The 15,859-nt window shown below is 62.7% G+C and overlaps 2 protein-coding genes across 3 annotated transcripts in view; both read left to right on the top strand.

The window, feature by feature from the left end:
* GPR61 (G protein-coupled receptor 61) lies at window positions 668-2,186 on the top strand. The gene has a single exon (XM_021376917.1). The coding sequence runs from the start codon at window positions 767-769 to the stop codon at window positions 2,105-2,107; it is 1,341 nt and encodes a 446-aa protein (XP_021232592.1). The 5' UTR covers window positions 668-766; the 3' UTR covers window positions 2,108-2,186.
* Window positions 2,914-15,859, top strand: part of GNAI3 (G protein subunit alpha i3) — a 14,954-nt gene continuing 2,008 nt past the window's right edge. The window contains exons 1-7 of one of the 2 annotated variants that reach the window (XM_021376938.1): window positions 2,914-3,167; window positions 8,543-8,585; window positions 8,690-8,831; window positions 9,637-9,794; window positions 13,117-13,245; window positions 15,348-15,477; window positions 15,675-15,828. In XM_021376938.1, the coding sequence (XP_021232613.1) occupies window positions 3,050-3,167; window positions 8,543-8,585; window positions 8,690-8,831; window positions 9,637-9,794; window positions 13,117-13,245; window positions 15,348-15,477; window positions 15,675-15,828 (874 nt within the window). In that variant the 5' untranslated portion in view covers window positions 2,914-3,049. Of the gene's footprint in view, window positions 3,168-6,494; window positions 6,815-8,542; window positions 8,586-8,689; window positions 8,832-9,636; window positions 9,795-13,116; window positions 13,246-15,347; window positions 15,478-15,674; window positions 15,829-15,859 lie in introns of those variants that run through there. The other variant, XM_021376937.1, reaches the window with a different exon arrangement.

Raw genomic sequence — 15,859 nt, forward strand, 5'->3', positions numbered from 1 at the left:
GGGGGGGGGCTCCCCGGTGGGTGGCCGTGAGGGGAGGGGGCACCCCCTGCACCCTCATCCATCACTGCGCTCGGGGATCCCCCCGCACCCTGCGGAAGGGGAGCCCCCCTGGCTGGGGAGGGGAGGGTGGGGATGCTCGGGAAGGCCCCCCCCGGTCCCTGCTCACCCCGCGATGCCTTTGCAGCTTTTTCTGGGGGGTGGCACCCACCGGGAAGGGGCAGGGGTGCGGGGTCGTGTGCGGCCCTCCGAGAGCAGAGGGGTCCCCGGGGTGGTCCTGGCACAGCCCCACGCGGTCCCTGGGGTCTGGGTAAAGATGCAGCTGGGGAGTTTGGGGCTGAAACCGTGGAGTTCGGGGGGTTTAGCCCCAGGATCGCTCATTTTTCAAGGCAGCCGGGTTTTCCTCGAAAAAAAGGGTTTGGGAGGGGGGTCCTAATGCAGGGGGAGCCAAACGTGCTGGGACAAGGCGGGGTTGCACCCGGGAGCCGCAGTGGATCTGAGACACCCACCTGGGGTCTCGTGGGGCCCATTTGCCCCAGTGTCCCCACCGTGCCACCCCGCTGACAGCTCCCCTTCCCCACAGCCGCACAGCTCTGCCCAGCGGAGAGGAGCGGGGAGATGAGCGGGGCCGGGGGGCACCCTTGGGTGCGCTGAGCGCCGCAGCACCCACCCCGCAGCGGGGCAGCAGCAGCCATAGGGCCATCGCAGCGCCCAGCGATGCCCCGCGGCCCCGCGCTGTCAGCCCCGAGGATGGGCGACGGGCCACAGCATGGAGCCCTCCCTGCCCGCCCCGTGGGGCTGGAACGGCTCTAGGGCGGCGCGGGGGCTCCAGCCCTCGCCGGGCCCCATGCCCCCCAACGGCACGGCCGACGGCAAGCCCAAGGACGTGGCCTCCAAGTCGGTGGGGCTCTTCTTCATGCTGCTCATCGACCTGGCGGCCATCGTGGGCAACGCGGCCGTCATGACCGTCATCGTGAAGACGCCGGCGCTGCGCAAGTTCGTCTTCGTCTTCCACCTGTGCCTGGTGGATTTCCTGGCCGCCCTCACCCTGATGCCGCTGGAGATGCTCTCGGGCTCGGCCGTGTTCGACAGCCCGGTGCTGGGCGAGGCCATGTGCCGCGTCTACCTGTTCCTCAGCGTCTGCTTCATCAGCATGTGCATCCTCTCCATCTCCACCATCAACGTGGAGCGCTACTACTACGTGGTGCACCCCATGCGCTACGAGGTGCGGATGACGGTGGGGCTGGTGGCCTGCGTGCTGGTGGGCGTCTGGCTCAAGGCCGTGGCCACCTCGCTCGTCCCCGTGCTGGGCTGGCTGTCCCCCGACCGCCCGCCGCCCGCCGGCCGCGGCTGCTCCCTGCAATGGAGCCGCGGTCCGTACTGCAAGTTCTTCGTGGTCTTCTTCGCCACGTTCTACTTCCTCCTGCCCCTCCTCATCATCGTGGTGGTGTACTGCAGCATGTTCAAGGTGGCCCGGGTGGCCGCCATGCACCACGGCCCGCTGCCCACCTGGATGGAGACCCCGCGCCGGCGCTCCGAGTCGCTCAGCAGCCGCTCCACCATGGTGACCAGCTCGGGGGCCCCCCGCACCACCCCGCAGAGGACGTTCGGCGGGGGCAAGGCGGCCGCCATCCTGCTGGCCGTGGGCGGTCAGTTCCTTTTCTGCTGGTTGCCCTACTTCTCCTTCCACCTCTACACGGCCCTCAGCGCCCAACCCTTGGCGGGGCCGGCGGCCGAGACCGTGGTCACCTGGCTGGGCTACTTCTGCTTTACCTCCAACCCCTTCTTCTACGGGTGCCTCAACCGGCAGATCCGCGGCGAGCTGGGCCGGCTCCTCACCTGCTTCTTCAAGCAGCCGCCCGAGGAGGACCTGCGCCTGCCCAGCCGCGAGGGCTCCATCGAGGAGAACTTCCTGCAGTTCCTGCAGGGCACCGGCTGCCCCGCCGAGCCCCCGCCGCCGCTCGACATCCCCAGCCCCAAGCGGGACCCGGCGCCCGTCGATTTCCGCATCCCGGGACAGATCGGAGAAGACGCGGCCGAGGGGCCGGAGCGGTGCGGCGGGGACGGGCTCTACGTCCCGGCGGCCGTCACGCCCAAAGCGGAGCTGTAGCGTCGTCACCGGGGTCGTGGTCGTCGCCGGGGTCGCGGCTCCGGGTGCAAACACGGCTGCAAGGGCAGAGCTGGTGTGCGTGCCTCGCTGGGGGGACGCGCCGCCAACGTGGGCCTTGGGGTGGGGGTGGGGACAGGGGGTTCGGAGGCTTAACGTCGTATTTGGGTCCTCCACGTTGGGTTTGGGCCCCCCACGTTGGGTATGGGGCCTCAGCACTGGGTCTGGGGTCTCCACGGTCACTGGAACACCGGGGGTGGGGTCTCAGCACTGTGTTTGGGGCCTCACGGGGCCGGTTCCAGCGTCCAGGCTCTCCCCATGCCCTGGGCCCCCACCCATGGGTGCTGGGGCCCGCCCGCCTCTCCTGGGGATGCTGGGGACTTGGAGAGACGTCACCTGGGGACGGGAGGGCTTTGTGGGTGTCAGTTCGGGGAAGGGGGCTGCCAGGGGGGTTGCGGCTTTGGGACTGGCCCCGAAGGTCTCCTTGGGAAGGGTGCCCCAGAGCTCCCCCCCCTCACCCTGCACGGCCCCGGGGTCTCGGTTCGTGGCACCCCCACCCTCTGGGCTGGAGCGGGGTAGGCCCCACAGAGCCGCCTCAAGACTACAACTCCCATCGCGCCCCGCGGCACCGAGGCGGAAGTGGCGCGCTCCTCCCGGCTCCCATCGTGCACCGCTGTACCGAGGCGGAAGTGAGGCAGGCGCCCGAGCTCCCATCGTGCACCGCTGTACCGAGGCGGAAGTGCTGCTCCCAGCAGGCCGCGCGCGGGCGGCGCTTCCCGGCGTGCCCCGCGGGTAACGGTCGCGGCGGGCGGATATCCGGCGCCGCCTGCGGGAGCCGCCCGGGCTGAGGGAGGGGCGCGGCCCTGCTTCGTTCCGCTCCGCTCCGACTCTTCTCGCTCCGCTCCTGCCCGGCCCCGGCCCGGCGGCCGCCGCCCCGCCGCCGCCATGGGCTGCACGCTGAGCGCCGAGGACAAAGCGGCGGTGGAACGGAGCAAAATGATCGACCGCAATCTGCGGGAGGACGGCGAGAAGGCGGCCAAGGAGGTGAAGCTGCTGCTGCTGGGTGAGGAGCGGCCGGGCCGGGCCGGGAAGGGAGGAACCGCGGGGATGGGAGCGCTCCGGGGCAACGCTGCGGGGACTGAGTGCTCCCACGGCCCCGGCCGGGCCCCGCGGCCCCTCGGTCTGGCTCTGGGAGCGCTGCCGCCGCCCGTGTGCGCGGTGCTGCCGTCGTAGGAGCTGTTCCCGGGGCGGTGGCTGGAGGCGAAGCAGGCGCGGCCCTTCCCGGGCTGTGGGGAGGGGATTTCCCCGTTCCCTCACGGCCTCGGCCCCGCTGCTCTCACCGGCCGCTGTTTTCTGTCTCCGGGCACGGACCGGGGCGGTGGGGTTTAGCGTGTCCCGTTCCGCTGGGGTGAGATAACCAGCGGTTCTGCTTTCCAAGCCCTCCTCCTCCCGAGCACGCTTTATTTCCCCATTCGGTGTTTTCTCGCTTCTACCCTTAGGAAAGGCGCCCCGGGGTTTGTGCCATAGAGCCGTGTGTCAGCGCAGCGCTTTGTTCTCGGGGGCTTTGCTCTGTTTCGAGCATCACCCGCACGTTCCCAGGGCAGAACGACGCTGCCTCGGTGTCTTTCCGTGTCGGGTTGTGTTTCCTTGTGGCCGTTTGGGGACAGTGGGTGGCGGAGATGAGGGAGCACCCGAGAGGCAGACAGCGATCCAGGAACACTCAGCTGAGACTTGAGAGGCACAGCAGCAGCGTGCTTTGGGCTCCGGGTGATTTTGGGAACCCCCGCTGCTGTGCTTTTGGGGTTACTGCAGGGGAGCTCCTATGGAATAAAGGGCCACGCGCAGTGTGACACCGGAGCAGGGCTCTGTATCTTGTTTCGCGTAAGGAGCAGCGGCTCGGATCAGGTTCCCACCTGGCCGCAGCCCACGTTCTCTCCCCAGCGCGGTGGCTTTGTGGTTTTCAATCCTTCCCCTCCTTTCGGTGGCGATCCAGGGGCTGGCGCTCCCCGCCTGCAGCTCTGTTAGCACTGGGGTGAAGCGGGGCGGCTAATTGCTGGAGGAATGCGCTCTGCACTGGGAACAAACGGCCTTCAGTGAGACGACCAGGAGCGGATGGAGAAGTTCCTGAGCTTTTTCCATTGTTTGAGCAAGCATTTTTTTTTTTTTTTTCCTTTCTTCGGGACGCGGTACGGAGATGCCCTGGATAAGCAGTGTCTGATGCCCTGGATAAGCGGTGTCTCGTGTCATTAACTTGTTGTCGGAGCTCATGCGGCGGTTTATGTAAGCGGAGCAGGGCTCTCGCTGTTCTGCTGATGCGGTGAAGTCGAGCAGAAATGTGTTTCTTTCGAGAGGAACGACGTGGGGGCACCGCCCGCTCCTCCCGGCCCTGCGAAAAGCAGCGGCCTGGTTCGGGCTGAGCAGGACGCTGGAGGCGAGGGGAAGGCTCGTGCTTACACACAGCGTGCTGAGTGCTGGGTGCATGGGCAGGGCCTCCTGGGAGCCCTCTCTGAGCCCCATTCCATGCCGAGCGCTGCCCCATTTCTCCGTTTGCCCCCAGGCCAGCCCAGCTGTGCAGGCAGCAGCACGCCCTGTAGGAACCCGTGGGATTTTCCAGCCGGGATGGGCACAGAATGTGGCGCAGGCGCTCGCCCCGCTGGCCCTGCTGCTGTCCTGCACCGTGTCCCGTGTTGTGCAGCGCTGTCCCGGGGCTGTGTGTGACGTGGAGGCGTGCAGCCCGCTGTCCCATCTCGCTGTGGGAATGGCTTTTCTCCAGTCTGTCTTGGTGCAGCAGTCGGATGGGTTTGGATCGTCCGTGTGGTTATCCCAACGGGCTGCTGCCAGTTCACACAAAAGAACGAGGAACCCGCGTTTCTGATAGCTTTAATCTGCACTGCTGCCCGAGCAAGCAGCCAGCTTGGCTGCTGCTGGGTCCCTCGGCTCTTCCCGAGCTCGCCCTTCCACTCTTCTTCTCCAGATTCACCACGCGCCGCTCAGCGCCGGTGCTGAGCCAGCATGCACACAACTGTGTGCAGCTGCAAATGGGGTGATTGGTGAAGCTGTCAGTAACATCGTGGCCGTGCTGCAGCGTGGGGCCAGCCCCGGGTCTGCCTTCCTCAACCCAGCAGGTGGGGGGGGTGGGAGCAGGAGCCCTGTGGCCGTGCTTCAGAACCCACCGAGCACCCAGGCAGCGCGTTGGCTAACTTCTCTCGGAAGGGGAGAGCGAAGAGGAACATTTTTGTGCTTGGAACGGGGCTCTTTTTGTCCCTTTATGAAGCTTGGAGCGAGCTGCTGCGGTGCAGCGCGCTCGGTGACTTGGGCGCTGTGCTGAGGACGGCAGGGTGCTGCGCTGCGCGGTGCCTCGTGCCGTCACCTTTTGTTCCCAGCAGCACGTGCCCGTCTCCGGTTTCGTGTTTTCTCAGCTGGTCTCAGCTTTTCTCTGCCTCGTGTAACCACCTCTCCCCGCTGCGCCGGGGTGGGCTGAGCAAACCAAGAGCGGCGCAGGAGCTGAGGGCTGGGGGTGAGGTCCTGCAGCTCCGTGTTTGGGCTCTGGGTGGGTGTCTGCAGGCTGCTGTCCTCCGTCAGCATCCCCCGCTGCCAGCAGAGCTGCCCTGCACTGCAGGGTTGGCGAACGCGGCCCTAGGTCGCGTTTGAGCTTGGATTGGGTTGTGGCCCTGGAGGAAAGCAGTTGTGGGTTGGTTTGTTGGTTGTTTTTTTTCTTGATGCGAGAAATTATTTTGTATCAAAGGTTAAAAAAACAACAAAAAAAAAGCGCGTTGCAGAAGTTGGAGTTTGCATCACTTGGTGCTGTGTCCCAAGTGCAGCCAGCCCCAAAGCGCAGCCCCTGGAGCCTTCCCAGGCTGTGCCCGTGCCCTGGAGCTGGGAGCTCAGGGTTGGGGCTGGGAAGGGGAGGAGTGAAGCGAGCACAGCTTGAGTGAGCGTTGTGTAACCCACTTGGCGACGCTGTCATGGCCTAATTGCCTCTGATGCTGTTCTGTCACCCAGCTGGCAGGTGGTGCGGGCTCAGTGCTGCCTGCTGCGGCACTGGGGGCACAGCGTGGACTGAGGAGCAGAGAAGGGCCGGGGTTGTGCTCCTGGAACCCTGAGGGTGGGGGAAACCCACCCAGTGCTGCAGGGCGCAAGCAGCGGGGAGGTGCCATGGGAAGAAGCACGGGGGCTGTGCTCCTCCAGGGCTTCAGGCCTCGGGGATTGCTTGGCTGAAGGGCTCGGCCCCCTCCAAGTGGGTGAACCCAGAGCCTGCTCCGAGCGGTGGGCACTGAAGGGGAGGTGCCTGCAGGAGCAGGAGTGCCTTGTGCCCCCCAAAGGAGCGGAACCTTCAGCAGTGCCACGTTCGGAGCACGGAGGTGTGACCCACGCGTGGAGCAGTGCAGGCCCCGTGTCTCACACCCCTCCTGGGCTCTCTGTGATCACCAGGAGCTGTCAGAGCATCGCACCGCTTGTTCGGCTTGCGGCTCGCTCGGAGGAGACGCGCCCTCCGCGTGGAAATGACCTCGTGGGACACAGGGAACCTCAGGAATCCTGGTCAACAGCTCCTGGGAGCAGCCGGGGAGCGCAGGGGCCCGTTGGTGAAGGCACTGTGCAGCGCTCCATGGGCCGGCCGTCGTGTACCTGCACAGACGGGAGTTGTGCTGGCTGCGTCCTCACGGCTCCTTCAGCCGAGGGGGTCCTGGGGAGAACCCGGAGGGCTGTGGGGTGAGCAAGTGAGAGCGCTGCGGTGCTGCCGGCCAGGGAGCGGTGTGCTGCTGAGCACAGACCCGCAGGGCAGCTCCGTGCCTCCGGGAGCTGTGTTCTGTAGCTGCTCCGGCAGCAGTGCTGTGAGCAGGGGCTGGGGAGCGGGTCCTGGTTTCTAAGCAGGGCTGCTGCTCTCACAGCTGCTTTGGGAACCTGCTGCTGTGGGGGGGTTGGACTGGGGGGGTTCCCCAGAGGTCCCTTCCAGCCCCTCCGGCTTTGGGGCTCTCAGGGCTGTTCCTAGCAGCTGCCTTCCCCGGGGCTTCAGGGCTGTGAGGAGCAGAGCACAGCGCAGCCCCCTCTGGGTGCTGGGAATCGCTTTGTTCTGGGAGCTGCATCCCAGAGGCAGGAGCTGAACTCTCCCCTGCTGGCTTCTCCAGCCATGGCCCTGCCCGCATTGCTGCCAGCCGCCCTTCTTTCCTGCACGTCTGCTGATTTAAAGGGAGTTCCCCGTCGCAGCAGAGCTCTCCGTGCTGGTAGCAGGTTGGCTCTGGGTCACCGCACCAGCTCTCGGCGTGCGCTGTGGCACTGCAGGTTTCATGCTGGGGGTGGGTGGCCCTCACATGTCCGGGTCCTGGTTGTGAGTCACGAAACCAAGCGCAGCTCAGCGTCATCCTTCTGCCTTCAGCACACCCGGCCCTGCAGCCTGGAGCCAGCCCTGGGGCCCGAGTCCTGCAGCTGGTGGCTGCGGGCGCAGATTGCACGTGCTCTGCAACTCGGTGGGTCAGAGCAAAATCTGGGAGAGGAGCCCCTTGCTCTGCAGGTGGGAGCAGCTCAGCCCCCCGTGCTCCGCAGGGGCCTGGCAGCCAGCTTGGGTGGTGGGAAATGACAGAGGGTAGAAGCTGGGAACCAATCCGATCTGCCTGGTGCGTGCTGTGTGCCATGGGTGTGCCGCGGTGGCGGTGCTGGGAACTGGTGCTGGGAACTGGTGCTGGGAACTGGTGCTGGGAACTGGTGCTGGGAACTGGTGCTGGGAACTGGTGCTGGGAACTGGTGCTGGCAGCATGGTTGGAGCAGGAAGCCGGGCCCCTGCTCCTCCTGCTGCTGACTCAGGCAGCTGAGTTGCTGCTGCAGGCCCGGACAGGTCTGTTCTCTGTGTTGTGCTATGGCGAGGTCCTGGTGCAGGGTGCTTGCTGCTGCTATGGGCAGCGCTCGGCTGACTGCAGAGTGGATGAGTGCCCTTGCCGATCCATCCTGGTGTTCCTTCTCTGACTCAGTAACACATTTCTGGGCTTTCATGTCTTAAGCTCCTTCTCCTGGGTCGGCGAGAGCAATTTGTGCATGCCTGGGAGCTCCGCTCTGGGTCCGCTTCGCTCCCATTCCACGTGGGATTGCTCTGAACCGGGCACTCCTTGGGCACCCCGAGCTCTGTGGCTGCCCCCAGCTGCTTGTTTGGGGGTGACGCTTCCATCTCACTCCAGCAAAGAAATCTTCGCCCCAGTTTTTTGCCTTCGAGGCGCTCCCTGCTGCCCGGTTGGCAGCGTGCTCTGGGAATTCCACATTTCTATTTTCTGACAGGGAGAGTCAGCAGCTATGAGTGAAGCCGGGGTGGCGCGGCTGCCGTGGGGCTCCGCTGGTGGCAGCGAGGCGCCCCAAAACCCCACAGCCTCCCTGCTGGAAACAGGCAGGGGACAGCCTGCCTTCGTTCCTCGCTCACCCACTTGCTAACTGCGGTTTGTTTGTGCTTTTCAGGTGCTGGGGAGTCTGGCAAAAGCACCATCGTGAAGCAGATGAAGTAAGTGAGAGCGCAGGCAGCGAGCTGCGGTTCCGCGCGGGGTGAAGCAAGGCTGCCGTGCCCTTCTGGTTTGGCTTAGGAATGACAGCTTGGTTTCCTTCCAGGATTATTCACGAGGACGGCTACTCGGAGGAAGAATGCAAACAATATAAAGTGGTTGTCTACAGCAATACTATCCAGTCCATCATTGCCATCATAAGAGCCATGGGAAGGCTAAAGATAGACTTTGGGGAAGTTGCCAGAGCAGTAAGTATTTCACTGATTTTTCCCTTAGTCTGGGTCTGCGCTCTGAGTTGTGTTAATGAGCCCTGGAAATTTGGTCTGTGGCACTTGGAGCGGGGCCGTGTTTGCCACAAGGTGCAGTGGTGGGGGGCCTCATCATCCGCAGTTTGAATGCTCAGTGTAAACCACAGGAGAAAAGCATCCCTAAACCAGCTTGCTAAGCAGAACAGAAGCAGAACGCTGAGGATTTTCAGGTGGTCACCGCAGCGTGCAGGGCAGCCCCTGTGCCGTGTGCACACGCTGCTTGTGAACCTGCTGAGACGTGAGGTCCTGTGCTAAGGCTTAGAGCAGAGCTTCTCGTGCTCGGTGCAAACAGCAGAGTCCTGATCAATGCGTGCCATCTCCTGATGAAACGCTTGATTAGGAAATCAGGCTCCCTCACCTCTGCCAGCTATTGCAGCAAACTTTAAACTTGTAACCGTGCACGGCTTGCTTTCAGTGCTCAGATTTTCCTGATTACCGTGTGACATCGTGCTCTAACGAAGGTTTTTCGGTGAAGACCTTCGTTCAGCTCCGTGCCGCGGGGTCCCCATGTTGCAGAGCTGCCTCCTGGCCGGGGGGGGGGGCTTGCTGAGCATGGGGCAAGGAACTGTGGGGTGCCCTGGGGGGGAGGGCCGGGCAGACAGCACGACAGAGGGGAGCACAACTCAGAGCTGCAGCCTGGAGGGCAGCTGTGGTGCTGAGCCTCGCTGCTGCGTGTTAAGGAGCCCTAAAGGCGCATCCGAACTCGTTCCTTTTCTAATTCCTCCCCCCCCTTTTCTTCCTGCAGGACGATGCCCGCCAGCTGTTCGTGTTGGCTGGCAGCGCCGAGGAGGGGGTGATGACCGCCGAGCTGGCCGGCGTGATCAAGAGGCTGTGGCGGGACGCTGGGGTGCAGGCCTGCTTCAGCAGATCCAGGGAGTACCAGCTCAACGACTCTGCTTCGTAGTAAGAGCCCATTGCCGGTGTGGGTGGGCAGGAGCTGCACTGTGCTCGTGGGCACTGCTTGGCTCCGAGCTGGAGCTGATGGATGTTGGCCTTACCGTGCCCACTCCTTGCTTGGGGGGGTTGGTAAAACACAAGAAAGCATTCCTTGTTCTGTGCCCGGGTGAGTGCTGCAGTCTGCTCTCCGTGGAAGAGCAACGTGCTGCCCTGCACTGAGGTGGATGTTGCAGCGGATTGCGGCAGCGTGGCCTTTACTCCTTTGCACGGGGAAAGGAATAACGCGTCCTGAAACCGAGCTCCCCATTTAACCACCAAACTGGTGACAGCCCATTCCCAGCGCCGGGCTCTCCAGGTCAACGTTCACCTAGCTGTTCTCACTGACAGCCCTCGCTGTGCTCCCATTCCTGGGCTCAGCCCCGCAGAGTGCTGCAGGAGAGCTACAAAGCTCGCTGCTCTGCTGCTAAAGCTCACCCAGTTGCTTTACAGCTGGGAAGTTACAAGGAGATGAACGGCGCGGGGCCGGCGGGCTGCAGCACTCGGTGACAGCCATCTGCTTCCAGCAAGCAGGGCAGTGTGAGGAGGGCAGCTGCTCCTTCCAAACCAAAACAGTTTGTCTTTCTGGTCAACAATTCCTGACCGAAACGGCGGTTGCTTGCTTCTCTTTGGAAAAAGCTGCGTGCTTGGAGCTGTGGAAGCTGGGGAGGAAGGATGGCTGCGGGGTCGGGGCGCTTCCCGGTGACCGCCCGAGTGCTCTTGGCGGTTTGGCCAAGTTTGAAGCCTCTGAAAAATTAGTTTGGAAATGCTTTGTACAAAAAAAACCTTCAGCTGAGTCACAGCTCGGCTGCCTGCAGGCTGTGTCTGCGCAGAGCGCGTTTCAGCTTGAGAGTAAGCAAGAATATTTCTGAAACCGTAACACCTTGGCAGAGGATGCTGAGTTGAGATCAAGGTAGGTGAGTTGACAGGAGGAGCCTTCCCGGGACCCTTGCGGCGTGCAGGGAGGAAGCTTCAGATTCCAAGGGAGAAAAAAGGAGCTGAGAATGAGAGAGAGAGAGAATAGATTCAATCTAAAGCTGTGGGGGAGAAAAGGGAAGCTCGAGGGCTCTGTGGTGGAGCTCGGGCAGCGGGCTGACGTGGGCTGTTGTGGGCTGGTGCTGAGCCTTGGAAGAGCTGCAGAGCCCAGCGGTGAGGGCAGGGTGGGCAGAAGGCTGCTAGCCTGCTCGAGTGCCCGCGTGGCTTCAGCTGAGTGCTTCTCAAAGAGGGGGGGTGTTGGTTGGAGGGGGGTGTTGGTGTTGGTTGGAGGCGTGCTCCTGAACACCCACGCTGTGTCCAGCTCTGGTGGGTGAGGAGCTGTTCCCTGGGCTGGTGGGGGCTGTGTAGGGGCTGCTCTTGGCCATGACCTACGTGGCCATCCTGACGTGCATGGGGGTTTGTTTCCACCCGAAGGCTGCGGGAAGCTGCCTTCAAACAGCGCTGTTTGCTGCCGGTCGCCAAGCAACCCAGCCGTGAGGAAACGCTGCAGAGCGCAGTCGGGCAGCTGAGGACCTGGCTGCTTCTGCAGAAGCCTGCCTTGCTGATGCACTGAGCTGAGCTGTTAGCCAGCGTGCGGCCCCGGGTGCCTTATCTCTGGTGTTGCACCCTCAGCTCCCTCGTCTGTGCTGGAAGGCAGCACGCACTGCAGCCCCTTCTGGTGACGACGATGGCGTGGGTGCTGGCTGTTGTGCACAGTGCTCCCGAGGGCGCTGCTCCTCTGCTCCTGCAGCGCTGAGGTTGCAGGGCTGGCAGCCTGCACGCAGTGGCTGCTCTCCAGCTGAAGCCCTCTGTGTTCTCCGGGCACCACCTGGTGATGCCCTCCTGGCCACGGTTCTCCCCTTTTTGGTGGGACGTTCCCAACGTCCCTATCTTGCTTCCTCTCCCTGCTGCTCTGCCCCAGCACCGGGGGGTGGCCATTCCCAACCAGCGCTTTGTAGGAATCTCTCGGAGCCGTTTTTGCCCTTGAAAGCTTTCTTTTCAATGCTGGAAGGAAAGGAGACCCAACTGTCAGGACAGTGCTGCTCCGGGGCTCACGTGGAGGTGGGGGGCTGAGATGGACGGGGTGATGCTGATGGGGATGGAGCCACGGATCCTTCCACCCACAGTTGCTGAGCCAGCGCCCTGGGAAGGCTCGGGGCAGCACCAGGGCAGACAGGAGTCATGCTGTGGGCTCTCAGTCAGCATGGATGGCAGGGCCTCGTTTCGGGGCGTAAAGGAAAGAAAACAAAGCGACAAAAAACCGCCCTTCTTGCAAGCTTGTGTTTACCAGATGGTGTCAGAGCATGGGAAGTAGCTGGCTCTGTAAACACGAGGGTGCAAGGTGGGGAAGCAGTGTTGCAACCTCAGCGGACGGAGGAAGCCTGGTGGCAAAGGAGATTGCAAAAGGGCTGCAAGCGGCGCGGGGTGCGACGCGCTGCAGGGAAACAGCATCGCAGAGGAACGGCTGCAGAGCTTCACACTGGGCCCGGCTCTGGGTGCTCAAACCCACTGGTTTCAGGCCGTGCTTCTTCAGTTGTATCCCATTCCTGCGAGTCTGGATGTGGCAGAGGGCGTCTGCTTCTGGGGGGTGGCAGGGGGAGGCTGCAGCCGTGTGCTCTGGCCAGCCTGGCAGCCCCCAGCTGCAGCAGTACCACCATCACTGCGGAGCTGCTGCTGCTGGCAGGGAGGAGCAGGTGCTGCCCAGCCTCTGCTCGTGGGGTGGTGATGTGGGGCAGCCACGTGGTGAGGAGTTGCTGGGACGGCTCCTGGGGGTGTTTCCATCTCTGCTCGTTTCCTGCAGCTTGGGGCAGCCCTGACCTCCTGCTGTATCCTCCCGGGAGCCGGCCTGGGGCAGCCCTGGCTGTCACTTGGCCTTGCTGCAGGATGTGAATGAACCTGCCCGCTCTTTACGCTGGATTCCATCCTGCCAGCTCCTTTGCTGTACCCTTGCCCTTTCCAGCGAGCTGCTGGCTTTATCGCCTTGCACTTTGATGCGAAAAACCTGGACTGCTTTGAATTGCCCCTAGAGAGAGCGGTGCTGGCACGGCTCCTGCAGCAGCAGCACCTCCTGCACCACGCTGCTGCCCAGCACGCGCTGCAAGGTCACGGGGGGGGGTACAGAAATTAAAGCAACCCCCCCACCCCCCCTGAGAGCAGACCCGTGGGGCCTCGTGTCTATTTGCTGCGTGTTTGAGGTCTGCGTTGTGGGGAGGGGATGAACGCGTTCAGTGATTGCTTTCTGCTGCAGTTCATAAAAGATTCATGGCGAGCGCGCGGCCTAAAAAAAGCGCGCCTTGTGTTGTCTCTTCTGGTTTAGTTACCTCAATGACTTGGATAGAATATCCCAGCCGACCTACATTCCGACTCAGCAGGATGTGCTGCGCACCAGGGTGAAGACCACGGGCATCGTGGAGACTCACTTCACCTTCAAGGACCTCTACTTCAAGTAAGCAGAGGGCATCGTACCCTATGGGCTGCGTGATTTCCTCGGTGCTAAGGTGGGGGGGGGAGGATCCACACCCCCAGCAAAGCTCCTCCCGGGTGCCCCTGCCTCCCTGTATGCTGGCACTGCTCCCTGGTTTGACTTTTCTTTGCCTTCTTCTGTTCTTTTCAGCTGCTTTTATGTTGGACTCGCAGACACAGGTACTGACTGCTTGGTTACAGGATCAGAACAGCAGCAGCACGTACTAAAAGGGCGCTGACTCTTGGCTGCTGAGTTGCAGTGTAACCCCTTTCTTTGACGTGGGGGATGAGGGCTGTCCCCAAGGCCCCCCCCGGCTCTGGGTGGGCGCACAGGAGCGCAGTGGGGACAGGCCCCTGCATCCCAGACCCAGCCAGCTCCCAGCAGTGTGACTCACTGAGCTCCCTCTAACCTCGTAGCAGCTGCTGGGGTGCAGCTGAGCTCCCTTCCCTGCCCCTGAGCTCCCTGCTCTGTGTCCCCATCCCGGCAGGCAGCCCCCAGCCCTGGATGTGGAGAGCGCAGTGCTGTGTCGTGGGCGAGTTCCCCTCGTCCTCTGGCCACGTTTCCAAGCTCCAAGCCTCTAAATAAGCATTTACTGGCTTACTGGTAGCTTGTGTTTGAAAACGGTTCGCCAGAGCTCTAGCAGAAACCCACGTGTTGCTTATAGAATGTGGTTTGCTTGCACGCCCTTTAGGAGAGCAGAGCGCTCTGGCTTCTGTCCTAACTTCCAAATGGTTTTAACAGAAGCGCCCGAACGCTTTGCACCACGGGGCTGTTCACATGGCTGCTGGTTCGTCCAGGGAAGGCTTGTCTCCCATACTGATGCACTGGGATGAGCTTCCAGCTTCAGTGTGTGATGCTCTTTCCAAAATCGTGGTGTGTGATGGACGGGGAGCGAGCTGGGGGCAGCGGGCACGCTGCTGTCAGCATCACAGCCCTTCTGCAGCGCCCTGCCTGGCTGCAAATGGGAAGCTGCTCCTTCCCAGCCCCCCCGGAGCCATGGGACACACGAGGTGTCTGTCCTGGAGGGGTTTGCTCTGCAAAGGAAGGGATGAGTGCATGGTGGAGCCGGGAGCTGCCGTCCTCCCGCAATGGGAGCCTGGGTGCTAAATCTCAGCAGTTACTGACGGGCCGAGGGAGCTTTAGTGTCACTGGGACTGGATGTGGATTAGTTGGAGGCCGAGTTGCCAGGGATGCCACCTCCTTCCACGTGCCTCTGTGCTAACGGCAGAGGGGTGGTGGATGGCAGGAGCTGAGCAAGCAGCCTCTATCTGCGCAGAGATCTTCCTCTTCCCTTGTGGGAAGCAGCGGGCATTTGCCTTAAATAGAAGGCTGGAGTTCGCAGGGCTGCACTTGTGGCTCTCTGCTTTGACGTCACGCCGTTGTGTTGCTTTTGGCCCGGGCTGCACGGTGCCCCTCTTGTCTGCGTGTTTGCTGCGATAACAAATCCGTGCTTACGATCTCCTCCCTGCCTCTTGGATACGTGATGGTTGGGAAGGCGCTGGGCAGCCCCGCGTCTCAGCAGAACGGAGCAGGCTGCTGCCACAGCCCAGGAGCTGCAGCGTTCTGATAGCCAGGAACTCCTGCCCGGGAGCCTTTGAGCTGCAGCAGCTCTCCTGGTTGCTTGTTTGCGTGCTTCCATCCGTAAATCCATCCCTTGACCTCACGGTGTTTTTGAGTGGGCTCTCAGCAGCAGCGTGCAGGTAGACAGCAGCGCTCCAGGATAAGCCTTTGTCAGGCTCAGCGTAAATGAACTGGAAGAGCTGACTGTGAGTAGGTGTTTGGAGTCCAGTCAAGCAAACGGATCGTTGCTAAGGAAATGGGAGGCAAGAGAACAAAACAAGCGTGCCCCGGTGAATCAGCAGGCTGGTGGCTGGACCTCGAGTTCACTTCTTCCTGCTGAGATGGCTCTGGAGAGAATCAGAGCCCGGCGGGGTTCCGAGGGAGGGGGCTCTGCGTTGCTCCCCGCTGCGTGCCTGCTTTCCCCTGCACCCCGCTTGTCTGGGGGCCCGTCCACGAGCTTCCCCCGTCTCCCGTGTCAGGGCTGAGCTGTGTGCGGCCTCTGAGCCCGCCCTGTGCCTCTGCAGGATGTTTGATGTCGGTGGGCAGCGGTCGGAGCGCAAGAAGTGGATCCACTGCTTCGAAGGCGTCACAGCCATCATCTTCTGCGTGGCCCTCAGCGATTACGACCTGGTCTTGGCCGAGGATGAAGAAATGGTACATCATTAAGGGGGGGGGGGCACGGTGCCTGGCTGCTGGCTCTGGGGATGGGGGGGAGCTGGAAGCAGGCACAGGCTGGGCCGTGCTTGGTGCTGTAATCTGGTCCTTGTAGTGTAAAGCCCATCTGCCCCCCGCCCCTCCTCCCCAGATAACTGCACCGATGCATCACCCTCTTCCTTCCTTCTGCCTTTCAGAACCGGATGCACGAGAGCATGAAACTGTTTGACAGCATCTGTAACAACAAATGGTTCACGGACACCTCCATCATCCTCTTCCTGAACAAGAAGGACCTGTTTGAGGAAAAGATCAAGAAGAGCCCGCTAACGATCTGCTACCCGGAGTACACGGGTGGGGATGGGGGGGCACAGGGGTGGGGATG

This window comes from Numida meleagris, chromosome 25 (genome assembly GCF_002078875.1).
Source record: "Numida meleagris isolate 19003 breed g44 Domestic line chromosome 25, NumMel1.0, whole genome shotgun sequence".
NCBI classification, from domain to species: Eukaryota; Metazoa; Chordata; class Aves; order Galliformes; family Numididae; genus Numida; species Numida meleagris.